This window comes from Eleginops maclovinus, chromosome 23, assembly GCF_036324505.1.
Source record: "Eleginops maclovinus isolate JMC-PN-2008 ecotype Puerto Natales chromosome 23, JC_Emac_rtc_rv5, whole genome shotgun sequence".
Classification (NCBI taxonomy): Eukaryota; Metazoa; Chordata; class Actinopteri; order Perciformes; family Eleginopidae; genus Eleginops; species Eleginops maclovinus.
The window spans coordinates 7,079,376-7,091,882 of record NC_086371.1 but is presented as its reverse complement, the minus strand read 5'-3'; the positions used below and the strand labels follow the sequence as shown (position 1 = coordinate 7,091,882).

At 42.4% G+C, this 12,507-nt stretch overlaps 1 protein-coding gene across 4 annotated transcripts in view; it reads right to left on the bottom strand.

Moving 5' to 3' along the window:
- Nucleotides 1-144: 144 nt before the first annotated feature.
- The window catches only part of fam13b (family with sequence similarity 13 member B), a 61,868-nt gene continuing 49,505 nt past the window's right edge, over nt 145-12,507 (bottom strand). For 2 of the 4 annotated variants that reach the window (XM_063875858.1, XM_063875857.1), the window contains exons 12-24: nt 11,911-11,968; nt 11,501-11,630; nt 10,958-11,029; nt 10,158-10,431; nt 9,689-9,830; nt 8,872-8,953; nt 7,981-8,178; nt 6,687-6,895; nt 6,464-6,547; nt 6,289-6,384; nt 5,531-5,910; nt 4,640-4,741; nt 145-4,108 (exon numbers count right to left, since the gene is read on the bottom strand). In XM_063875858.1, the coding sequence (XP_063731928.1) occupies nt 3,985-4,108; nt 4,640-4,741; nt 5,531-5,910; nt 6,289-6,384; nt 6,464-6,547; nt 6,687-6,895; nt 7,981-8,178; nt 8,872-8,953; nt 9,689-9,830; nt 10,158-10,431; nt 10,958-11,029; nt 11,501-11,630; nt 11,911-11,968 (1,951 nt within the window). In that variant the 3' untranslated portion in view covers nt 145-3,984. The remainder of the gene's footprint in view (nt 4,109-4,639; nt 4,742-5,530; nt 5,911-6,288; nt 6,385-6,463; nt 6,548-6,686; nt 6,896-7,980; nt 8,179-8,871; nt 8,954-9,688; nt 9,831-10,157; nt 10,432-10,957; nt 11,030-11,500; nt 11,631-11,910; nt 11,969-12,507) is intronic. The other 2 variants (XM_063875861.1, XM_063875860.1) reach the window with 2 other exon arrangements.

The window sequence follows — 12,507 nt, the reverse complement described above, 5'->3', positions numbered from 1 at the left end:
AAACACTTGTATTTTAGAATTAATTTCATTTAATACATACGGTTTTCTTATTTATTGAACCTGTATTTCAACAGTGTGGGTCCATCTATAATACACACCCTGTGAACACTTAACTTTATTTGAATCAAGAATCGAGAGAACCGATGTGGCAAGCTTGTAAATTTTATTTTTCACGTGTAAATGTTTTACTGATTGTATTTTTTTCATTGTTTTGTTAATGGAGAAAAAACAGAAAAAAAGCATTCACAAAGTAAGAAAACATTTATAGATACATACGCACATACAATATATCGATGTGATAAAACACAGTATCACATGTAGACCAACTCTCACGTTAAAGCAAATTACAGCAAACTCAGTATCAAAGATGTCAAGAAGTATCCGATTTCGTACTTTCTTGATCACACCTGAAAGCAACACGACGATTTCTCCTTTAAATTTTAAAGATTTAAAGACTCAAAAGTCCCTTTACACACTTGTAAAATATATCTTTTAGCTCGTCTTCTGCCGTTTTGACCAAAAAACTGATCATTTCTTTGACATTTCCTGCAGGACACCTTTGACAGAAACGTCTGCTGTGAGCTCCAGGTGTCTAAAACAAACATGCATGTCAGAGGGGAAAGTGTGTGTGATGAAACTGTACACCGACAGAATACATTTACAGTTCACAACGTGACTATTAGCACTGTGTTGCAGGCACAATGTAAAACAGAGTCGATTTTAAGAAACTGAGGCGCCAAACATATCAACTGCTCGTCTTGTTTGACTCAAAGAAAGTTACAAATTGAAAGAAAAGCCCTTCAGACATCGAAGATGGATTTCTCGTTTTTTAAAATGATGATAAAAACTGGAATGTTTTCTGTCATTCGCTTTTCAATCCCTCTCCATCTTTCAGATTCTTATTTTGGTTTTTCAGCAGCGCCAACATGAACATTATGCTGACAGCAGTGGTAAAAACAAGCTGTATAAGTAGAGTGTGTGACCGTGTGTGTGTGTGTCAGGCTGGAAAAGTGTTGTACCTCAAATATTCACACACTCAAAGTCTATCCCACACATTACCCAGGACCCGATACTGTACAACCTCCACGCAAACTTTTATTATTGCTGATCCTTCATGGCACAAATAATATAAACAATACATCAAGTTATTCATACTATTATGTTCTGTTTGCCATGCAAGCTCAATACAGTACTGCTTCTAGATTAGCTTATTTTACACAGCGACAAAAATAAATCAGGAAACGGAGCATGTTCAGGTCGATCAGCCACACAGTGCCAGACTAACTTCTACAGCTGCTTTACAGTTTCTGAGTAGATACAAAAGGGTTATTATTGTCAATATCACACAAAATGAAGGTTATGATAGTAATAGCAATATTTATAATAATAAAAAACACATTCTCAGGGCATCACAAATATATTGAACCAAAGGGGGCCAAACATAATGTTTGAAATAATTTAAACATTTCTGACATTCATTCCTTCGGGTGTTTTTTATGTACAGTATATATTTATATTTGTATAGAAGTAGTGCTTCATTTTTAGAAATAACAAATGAAAAAACACAAAGGGCTGCATTCTGTGAATGCTGTGCAAATAACATCTTTTTACATCAACCCTACGAACCTCCACGTCCTCACAAACCTCCCTCTTGACGAGCACTCACAAAAACTCCTGTCTCATTCAACACTGTGATTTCAAACCATCACATCTGCCATCCACTGGCAGAAAAAAGACTGCAGTCAACTTTGATTCAGGCAGGTTAAAGTACATCGCAAAAAAGCATTACGTTTTTCTTATTGTCCTTAAACGTCTCACACGTAACAAGCCGAAGAGGTTCTGATAATAGAACTCCACCTGCAGAAACAAACGCTAAAGCCATAAATCAGCGATAGTTGGAAATGTGTCTGTCCCATATTTCAAATCACACTGTGACATCTTGACGTATGTCTGATAGGAGACAGAAACACGAGGACGAGCTCCTCCTCTTCCTCACCTGCCCTCTTTTCACCCGCCAGCAGGCAATGAAACGTCACAGAGACCAGAGAGAACCTCCTTCCCTTCCTCAGCAGGGAGGACATCATGCTAACGTGCTAACTGGCCCTCAGCACTGACTCACAGGTCGTGAAAAAAGATCACACAGTTTCTGCGTTTAAAATCAGTGCTGGCAGTGTTGGCACCTCAAAGATAAAATACAGCTACACACTCTGAGCCCCCAGAGATAAATCAGCTCCTCAGTAAAGGTCACTTCAGCTGCACAGCAACTGCTGACTGATATTCAGGAAACTCCGTCCCACTTCCTGTAGCCAACATGCTTTTGGTTTCAAAGAAACTGCAGCAGCGTGGACCAGATACTGGCTCCTCTCCTCATCACTTATTACCCATAATCCCTCAGGACCTCTATGCAGCAAACTGAACAAGTCAAGAGACAAAATATAAAAACAAACGCAGAATATTCCAAATGATTTCTGTCACATCTACATCTTAAAATCTCTAAATCGTTTCCTCTGAGCATCTTTAGGCCGATGATGCCTTTAAGTGCCGTCAAAAATAACAAACACAAACTTGTTTGAGTTTAAGACGACTTAAAAGCAGAGTCCCCCCTCCCAAGAGGCTCATGGGAAATGGAGTTGTGTACATCTTACTGACAAATATTGCCAAAATAAAACAAAAAGCTGAAGAATAGAAATCAAGGAAAAGGAAATTCAGTCTTTCACGATCAGCTCCAGGGTCTAAGAGTTAGTACAAATCTTTTTCCCATTGGAATACAACATATTTTTTCATCCAAGAAAAGACGTGGACAGCAGTGTCTTACCAACATATATGTATACACTTGTTTTTTTAACAGGAATAAACGCAAACTGTGAATCTGAATCATGGTTTCTAAAATCCGTCAGAAGGTGTGAAGCGTCAAGGATGTGAAATTAATTTTAACCAACGATAAAATAACATCGCCTCGCGCCGAGGAGGCCGCTGATTGTGACTCCCTGACGAGAGGCGAAGGACTTTCAGACAGTGGGACGTCCCAAAGAAAGAACGAGTGTCTTGAGCGAAGAGCGTCTAAAATGCCAGTCCACGAGCTGTCCCATAAAATTCCTCAGCAAGAAGGAAAAAAAAACATGAAGAACAAAAAGAAAGTTCCTGAAAATAAAACGTCAAAATGTTTTTCTCTCAGAAGATGAGTGACGGACATGAAGGGCAACGTCTGCAGACACGTTGGTGATGAAGATTCCTTTTCTTCTGTGTTTCTTTGTGTGTTTCGGATGAAATGCAGTCCGGCGAGGCGTTCAGGTGTGGCTGACGAAGTGATTTTAGGTTGTCCGGTGCTGCATTTGTGTCATAGCAAGAAAATCCTCTTTTAAATGTGGTTGATTAAAGTCAAAGAACCACAATTTGTCCACACTGCTGATGAAATGGTAGTCGCATATATAAATAATGGTATATTTATCAAACTAATATTATCATTTAAGTCATCAAAGGCTTAAAATCTGCTTAAAGATTTTTTAACGCAGTCTCACACTTTTCAGCAAATAGTCCTACTAAACTGTGAGGAGCTTAAAAAAAGAAAAGCAGCTAAAATCACAAACTGGGCCGATAAAGTTTTAAAAACAATTTGAGATTTAGTTTTTTAACATCATGAGACATCACAGTCGTCACGTTCTTCTGATTTCAACTCTTTTTATTTTGCGGCTGCAGTCTAAATGACCGCACAGCTGCTGTCTCTATATTTGATCGTCAGAGTTAGGTCGATTGTTTCCACCCTGGGAAACTCAGGTTTTAAGTCCCTCAAGGTTCCTGAGGTTAAACCCTGGCAAACTGCCACTGAAGTCACTTTAAATCAATTCCCTCCATGACATAAATGCAGCACACTGAGTGGAGGTCGTGAAGTCTGTGTGTCTCTTCCTGGGAAGTCCTGCGATGCGTTTGTGGACCCCCTCCTCCAATGGGATGACTGCAGTGAAAGCTGGTGTCAAGGAGGCGGGACTATATGGATTTGGAGGAGTCCTGTTTGCTGATGAGGACCTCCAGCAGGCGGAGTTTGGCCTTGATCCTCTTGTACTCCCTGTACTCCTCCAGTCGCGGCACCCGGTCCTCCTTCTGCACGTTTCTGCAGCACACAGGGGAGAAAAGGGGGAGAGTTAGTCCATGCTTTCAGCCAGACACCAGCAGATAAGTTGTGTCTGCTCCAAGGCTGTTTCACTGAGCCTTAATCAGCTCTCTCCAGACAGAATCACAGACCAGACAACACGATCGCTGATAATGTGCTGAACAGCAGGAGCCATCAGACGGTGCAATAAGGAGAGACATAATGTCCGCCTTCTCTTGACCTATGAGAAACTGCATGATGCTTTCAACCTCAGTAGACGTCAGAAGTGTGTGTATCTCCCCTCCTGTTAATCACATTTTTAGTGATATAGGTTATGCCTTTGAAGCGTAATCTTTCCTATCAACGGAAGTGAAGATACAGAATCTAATCTCAGATAAGGAGTCTGATGTGTCTGTGTATTCATTAACTCCAGCCTTCCTGGTTAGTAATACCGGATTCCAGGCGACTTTCTCAGACACAGCCTGGTTAAAACCTGACGTCATATTCATTATGGGTTTATTTTGTGCATGTGAGCGGCTGTCTTCCACCTACCTTCCATTATGCTGATAAAATTCTTCCTCAAACTCTCGGATGGTCTTCCTCAGTTTCTTCTTTTCGGCTCGGGCCTTCCACAGCTGTTCCAGCAGCTCTGGCCTACAGGAGGAGGAGAGACAGGAGAGCGGGGTTACTGAGAATGTAAGGGTAAAGTCTTGGTGCTCGCAGACCTCAATTGGTTTTATATGAATTGTTTTTCTCGACTCTACACTGACTGACGCACACACACTGTATATTAAAGACAGGGAGTTCTTTTAACATCGTTTGGATCTTGACCCGTTGATTCAGAGTCCAGGGAGAAAAGGAGCGAGTGCACAGAGCTGTCACCATCATGACCATACAGGAGAGCAAGACGCACCTGAGCTGATGAATAAGATTAAAGGTGCGAGCGGGTGTGTGAGTGTGTGTGTGTGTGTGTGCGTGAGAGAGGGCAATACGCTCTGTGACACAGTAACCAGATTACAGACTTGATTTTCTCCCTCTCATTAGTCCTGCTGGTGTCTTCACAATCAGCCAAGTAGATCATCGGAGCTTTAAATCATTAAGGACTCTTTAGCGTTTGATTTTCCTTGAAACTTTTTCTTCATTGATATTTATATAAAATATTATACTATTAATAATTTTAAATAGCAGGTTTTTGACTTCATGTCATGCTTTTGTCTCTGAGTTGGTTTAGCTTGTGCTCAGTAGAGAATATTAACATAATTGTCTTCAAGAGAAATAAAAACAACTTCAAAATAAGACCAACGGTGGAAAAGTTTCTCCATTATTTGTATCATTTACAAATATTGTACATGATGCAGGTGTTCTCTTTATAGGAGCTATAGGGGATTAACATCAACTGTGTGCGTGTGTGTGTGCGTTGCGTGTGTGTGTGTGTGCACTCACATGGACGAGGCGTTGGAGCTGGACAGCCGCAGGTCGAGCGCCAGCTTCCCCGACCCCTCCTCCATCTTCCCCCCCATGGAGGAGTCGGGCGGGCTGTGGCTCCTCGTCATCGATCCTTCGGACGAGGTCACCAGGTCGACGGCCATGATGACCTCGGAGCTCTGCATCTCCCCACCGCTGCTCTCCCCTTCCTCCTCCTCATCCACCTCCTCTTCCTCGTCCTCCTTCTCCTCCTCCCTCTCCACTTTTTCTCCTCCTCCTTCCTCTTTTTCTTTCTGCTCCTCCTCCTCTTCCTCTTTGATCTCCTCCCAGAAGTGAGCGGTCTCCCCCTCGATGATGGGCTGCAGGGTCTGAGTGCGCCTCTTGCTGGAGGGGGACACCTGGGGGAGGGAGGGGGAGGTTAATGCATGTGAATAAGAATTTAATCTTAACTTTTGAGTGCTGTATTGAGAAGAGGTTCTTTAAGTTATACGCACTTCATAATAATCCAGATATGATAAAAATGTGGCCGTTTATGTTCGTAGTTTGAGGATAAAACATCTACTAAAGATGTAAAAGATACAGATAAGATAGAATAAGATAAGATAATACAATACATATTTTTTAACCCCCATAAGGCATTACAGAGAAGGTCAGAATTTACACCGTTCAAGGATGATAAGGATAAAAAGTAAAGAGTATTAATATAAACAACAACAACAAAGGCTAATTAAAACACTGGGCTGGATTGTGATGTGTGTTTTAATGTGTTTACGTACTGTGATCGGTGTGATGCTGACTCTGGTGAGCATCTGCTTGACTAATCTGTAGCGATCGTAGAGAGGCTTCACCACCATGCGCTCCTCTCTGGTCACCTGAGGGAGAGGAAAGACGGTTAGAACGAGTTCGAGAAGGTGTTTGGATTCACAGGATTCGGGATGTTGGGTGACTCACAGGTCGCCCGTGCAGCCCCTCGTAGTGCAGCAGGTTCTTCTGAAGCACCGTCTTCTCACAGGACAGCTGCTCCTTGGTCATCTTCTGCAGAGACAGGTAGTGAAGGTCATTTTAGTGGGAAAGGGTATATCCATTTACTCTCTGATACGCTTCTTCTGTTCATAGTTGCCGGGCAGAAATGCATCATCACACTTCTGTCCCGATAAAAATATCTGCTGCTAACCTTGATGTCATCAGGCCAGCCGTCCTCCTGCCTCTTCCCTTTGACGCGATGCTGGATCTGCTCCAGTGTTTCCTCTCTGGTGGGATGCTGATCTTTGACCTCGGCGTCGTGAGCGCCTTGGTCCAGCGTGGAGCCGAAGCTCTTGGGTAAAGTGTTGCTGCGAGGACGAGTCAGGGGGCCGAGCTCGCTCTCTGCACGGTGTTTGGCATCTTGGGAAGGACGGATAAAACCATGAGGAAACAAAGGAAGGAGAAAATCAAAACGATGGAGGAGGTAGAGAGAGAGAACAGAATGGGAGACCGGGACAGGAAGGGTCAATACAGGAAGGGAGGATGTGGAGGAGAGGTTCATGGAGAACGTGTTTCACTTTACGGTCAGACATGCTGCGGTGGTTAAAGTCAGCCGCTCACAGAACCAAAACATGCTCCGACAATCACACACAAACACCACGCCCAAAACCCAGACACAAACAAATCCTGAACATTTCTCTATCGGTGCCTGAGAGTTAAAAATAAACGACGCCCCAAAGTGAGTCTGACGGACTTCCTGCTGCCTGCTGGGTAATATTCAGATCACATTGAGTGTTTCAACTTCCCCCGTGCAAAACATTAAATTGTAATTGTTCCTACAGTTTAAAAACATTGCATATACTCGATAACCTTTTTAGGTATATTAAAGATCGACAATAGAAAAAGAAATATCTTTTTGTATTGATGTACCCACAGCCTTAACCTGCCATTATTACATTTCTGCGCACACTCTAAACATTAAAACTACAGTATCTAAAACAATTATTGAATAAAGCAAAATGTCTAACAACAAATAAACAGAAATGATATGGTATACTCCGTTCTGCTGCTTTCAGTATACTGCTAAAATACAACAATTTCCCAACATCTTTTAAATACAATAAATACTGCAAAAAAGGCCTGAGTAAAAAAAAAGAATGATGGCTACATTTTAAAGTGCCGTTCTACTGATACGCTGTAAACTACCTCGAGAAATTCCTCAATCGGAAGCAGTTTCTGTGTTTCAAGTTGACATCGCTATGATGATAAAAACGATGTATTGAACCCTCTTAAACATACATGTATTTATCGATAAACACCCCCACTTCTTCCTCACTGACTTCACACATTAGAGAGATGCCTTTAGTTCAAACGTCTCGTCCCATCATGCAGTTCAACAGGAAATACACCAAAACAACAAAAAGGGCAAGACGCTCGCACAATGCCGCCTCATTGTGACGCAGGTAGTGTTTGCAGAGTCTACTTACTGAGGGGTTGGTACTTACTGAGAAACGGTCTAGAGCTCAGGCCTGAGTAGGGGTGGAGCGGGGGGGTGAGTGTGTGGTGGGGGGGTGAGCAGATAGAGGAGGAAGAGGAGGAGGAGGAAGAGTAGGAAGGGGCGGAGGGAGCATGGTGGCGTCTGTATGAATGGAGCAAAGCCTGGTGCCTCAGCGTGCTTCTGGGTAAAAGGTGGTGCTGGCGTCCTGGTTGGCCCATCAGTCAATCAATCAATCAATCAGTCGGTGGGAGGAGGAGGAGGGAGGAAAGTGGAGAGCGGTTGCTCGCGTTATTGTTGTTTTTCAATTTAGATTTTGAAACAGAGAGATATGTTTTTCGGCCACTGCGATCTCGACAAGGAGAGCCGACACCTCTCGTAGAGAGGGGGGCAGAGTCATGGGGGGTGTTCAGTTTGGTGAAACGATGCACAAGAGGCAAAAAGAAATAGTTCTACACATCAGACATCTCATATTCTAAAAGGAACAGCAGTATATAAGAGGACAAAACTATCTGCAGCTTTAATTCTGATCAAAACGTGGAAGAAAAAAGGACTACACTTTGATATTTACATATTATGCATCAAATCCTGAAGAGCTCTTCTCCATCGTTTCACCTCCCTGACTTCACTCTGAATGTGGGCTCACAAGGACGCACCAGCACACTGGAGGGTGAAGCTACGCATGTGAGAGCCACGTCAACTCCCTGGCACGTGCGTGACTGCGTGTGTGTGTGTGTTAGACCAGCATACATGCGGTGTTGTTACAAAGGTCAAAAGGTCAGGAGTGGGGAGGGTCAAGCTGTCCAGCTTGGAACAGGATGGCACACAGACACTCCAACCCCGACACACACACACACACACACAAATGCACATTCACAGGACAAAGAGCGAGGGGTTGTACCTTTAATCTGCCTGCGGATCTTCGTGAGGTCGGTCATCCACTTCAGGACTTTGGGGTTAGCTGCCTTGTCTCCATGAGAGGGCTGCAGGGAGAAGAGGGCGGGGTTAGCATGTCATGAAACTGATGCAGAGGTAACAACAGTTTTTACAGACAGGAACTGACATCTAACAAAACAAATGTATCTTGCACAGTATTTATTCAGAACGTTTACATAATCAATTAAAGTTCCTATAGTACCAATATAAAGACAGCAGTCAGAGCTTGTTGAAGGGAGAAGAAGAAGGACGATAAAGGAATGAAATGTTGTGAATAGTGATTGATAGCGCGCAGGACCTTTGGTTGGATAGGCCTTTCATTATTTGTTATGGCCTCTGCCAATCATGTTATTCTGTTTTCAGTACAGTTTGTTTCACGGTTATCAACAAAGATAAGAAGAAAACTCCTGGCCTGATTCACATAAAACTCAGTGGAAGCACGGTGTGTGATCCAGAGAAGAACCCATTGGATCCTTATCAAGCAAAGGGGGGATACATGCAGTATGTTGGGGCATTTGTGCTGCATTCATGTGATGTCGGGATGTCATCACATTCCAAGTTGGAGAAAAAAATGGATGCAATCAATGTGTTGTTTAAATACGTAATAAAATACAACACATTTTCTTTGTTGCTTCAAAGTCAGAATGTTTTCAAACTCTGGAAATTGGGACCATTGGAGGAGCTGGGCTGGGCTCATTTCTTTGTATTTGTCTTTTAATAATGCTGGTCATTATGACATGAACTATCAGAATAAAACATTCAGACAGAATTTAGATGTTTACCTTGTAGTTTCTCTCCTTTTCGAATTGCTCTTCAAACTGCTTGATTTTCTTCTTCAGGTGCTGCAGCTTCTTGGTGAGTTGGTGCGTCACAGAGTCTCCTCCTCTCATCGCCTCTTTGGAGCCGAATGACGCTCGACGCGGCCTGGAGAGAGAGAGGATACAGAAAGAAAAAACAAAAAATATCAAACATGATGCACACACCTCTGCTCTAAATCAATATCATGGTAGAAAAACTACAGTCCTTTTTTTATGTACAGAAATGACAGACATCTTTTCATGTATTTATTTATCCTTTTGTTATTTAGGAATATTATGATTAACTTATCTATAGTTGTTTGACAAAAAAAGAGGAAGTGTCCTATCTTAAATGCAATCCAATTATTATTTAAAAAATGTATATCTATAAACATGTGTGTATTTATGTTAAACATATTAATAAAGCTATTGATATTCAAGAATCAAAGCGTACCTCTGTGCTTTGGTCGGTGAGGTGGCATCCGGGTCTTGCTGGAGAAACCTCTGGGCACCATGCGCCCCGAAGTCGAGAAAGCGTCGAGCCAGGAGGGGAGGGTGGGAGCGGGAAGAGGAAGGGGAGGCGTCCTGCCCTCCATCCTCCTCTTCCTCCTCGCCTTCTTCCTCAAGGAGCAGCGAGGGGAGGCGGACCATGCGACCGGCCAGAGGGGAGAGCTGCGCTTCTCCACTCTCGCCGTCGTCCTGCCACGATTTAAAAGCCGGGACGGGGTCTGCAGAGAAGAGGACACAAAGAAAGAGGGTGAGGGCATGATCATAATTCAATACTTCATGTTAATTATACATATTAATACACGCAAGGTAAAAAAAAAAGAAACACACAAAGCTGCCTGGGAGCAGGTTAAGCTGAAACAAGAACAAGTTCATTTCCTCCTTTGATTCCATGACGAGTCACGCTTTGCTAAAGCGCTGAGTCAAGCGGAATAAAGAGGAAGGAGAGGGGGAGGAGGGTCGAAGCGATAACGAGACAGAGGTGAGAAACGGAGAAGCAGAAAAACACTTTTAGAGAAGAAAGAGGTCCTGATCAGTCTGTGAGCCTGCAGCAACAGGGAGGAGCAAAGATACAAGGAGCAGAAAAGTCCACCAGCTTCATTAGCAGACTGTGACATGCAGCGTTTTACAATCACACAAGCATCGCAACACGTGAGGATTCATCATTTTAGTTTCCAGAACTCTAATGCAGCAACAGGAGAGGATGTGAGGCAGGAGAGGTTTGCTGGTGGAAGTGAAACTACTCACCATCGCCTTCTTTTTGCAGGTGCATACATGAGAAGTCTATGGGAGGGAGGTGGAGATGGGAGGGGGGTGACGCTGTGTGGATAGGAGGGTGAGAGAGGAAAAGAAGAAGACGAAGAGTAAGAGAAGTAGACAAAGGAGTAAGAGAACAACAGCAACAACAACAACAACAGGAAGAAGAAGAAGAAGAAGAAGACGAAGAAGACGAAGAAGAAGAAGAAGAAGAAGAAGAAGAAGAAGAAGAAGACGAAGACGAAGAAGAAGAAGAAGAAGAAGAAGAAGAAGAAGAAGAAGAAGAAGAAGAAGAAGAAGAAGAAGAAGAAGAAGAGAGAGACAGCAGAGACGAGATGCAGTGAGGTCAATCATTCATAACAACTCCAACATTCATTCAGTCAAACATACTAACATGTTTAACATCATGATCACAGACATCTTTAACTCTGACAAAAACTGATGAATCAAATCCTATTTTTTATATTAGAACAGTCGGTTTTACTGCTTTGCTTTTCATTTCATTTAAAAATGACTTGACACTCTTTCTCCTACCTTCCCATTGGCTGTCGGGGAACAACTGCAGGTTGGGGTTTTGGCCAGAGTTTGGTTGGCATGGCGACAGGTGGTTCCTGTTGGTGTTGCTGGTGTTGGCGTTTTGATCACAGCGGCATAAGTCCGGGTCCTGAAGGGGGGGGGGAGAGAGAGTAAAGAAACAATTCAGGGACAACAGAATAAAGGGGAACAAACTATTTTAGATAAAAGAACTAAAGAAAGAATTATTTTAAAAAGGAGGAATGTCCCATAGAGAAACAAATATTGCAACATCAACTTAACCTTATATTGTTTCAAATGTTTTTTGGGATCCTCAATGAATCTTTTGTGCTTGTAACTTAGTTCAATTTAAAAGAAACTTTTGGAATTAAAAACACATAACCCTTTTTAGATACAACAAATCTACTTACACAGCTTATGATATCAATCTGAGTTTGCTCCATGTTGTCACAGGGTTGATTGTCCTGCCTGAAAACAAAGATGAGAATCTTAACATCAACAAAATACTCACAATTATACCAAGAAACATTACATTTGAGCTGTTGCATAAGAAATTTCACAGAACCTGTAGAGGACATATATGTATTTAGACATGGAGAAATTGTTAGTGATTGCTTTGAAAATATATTTATAATGCCTGACCAAACACTTACCGTTCAGAGCAAGCAAACACAACTCCTAGAGCTGAGAAATCCTTCGCTTGGAGCAAAAAATAAACCATCTTAAGCCACCTCCAGCCAGAATGACTTAATGAAAATAACCCTTCAACCCTTTTTGTCTTCCTGGGACATTGTATTTGTCTGTGGCAGATCTAAAAAAAACTAAAAGCCTTTCCACATTGTGAAAGTTGTATTGTGGAAAAAATGTAAACTTTTGGAAAATCTCTAATTTGTTAGAACTAAAATCAATGTGCAACTTTTCACCCTTTTTTCGTGAATAGGTGTGAAACAGCATTTAGGCCTTGAATGCACAAACTATTTCTACAATTTGACCGCGGTGCATAAACT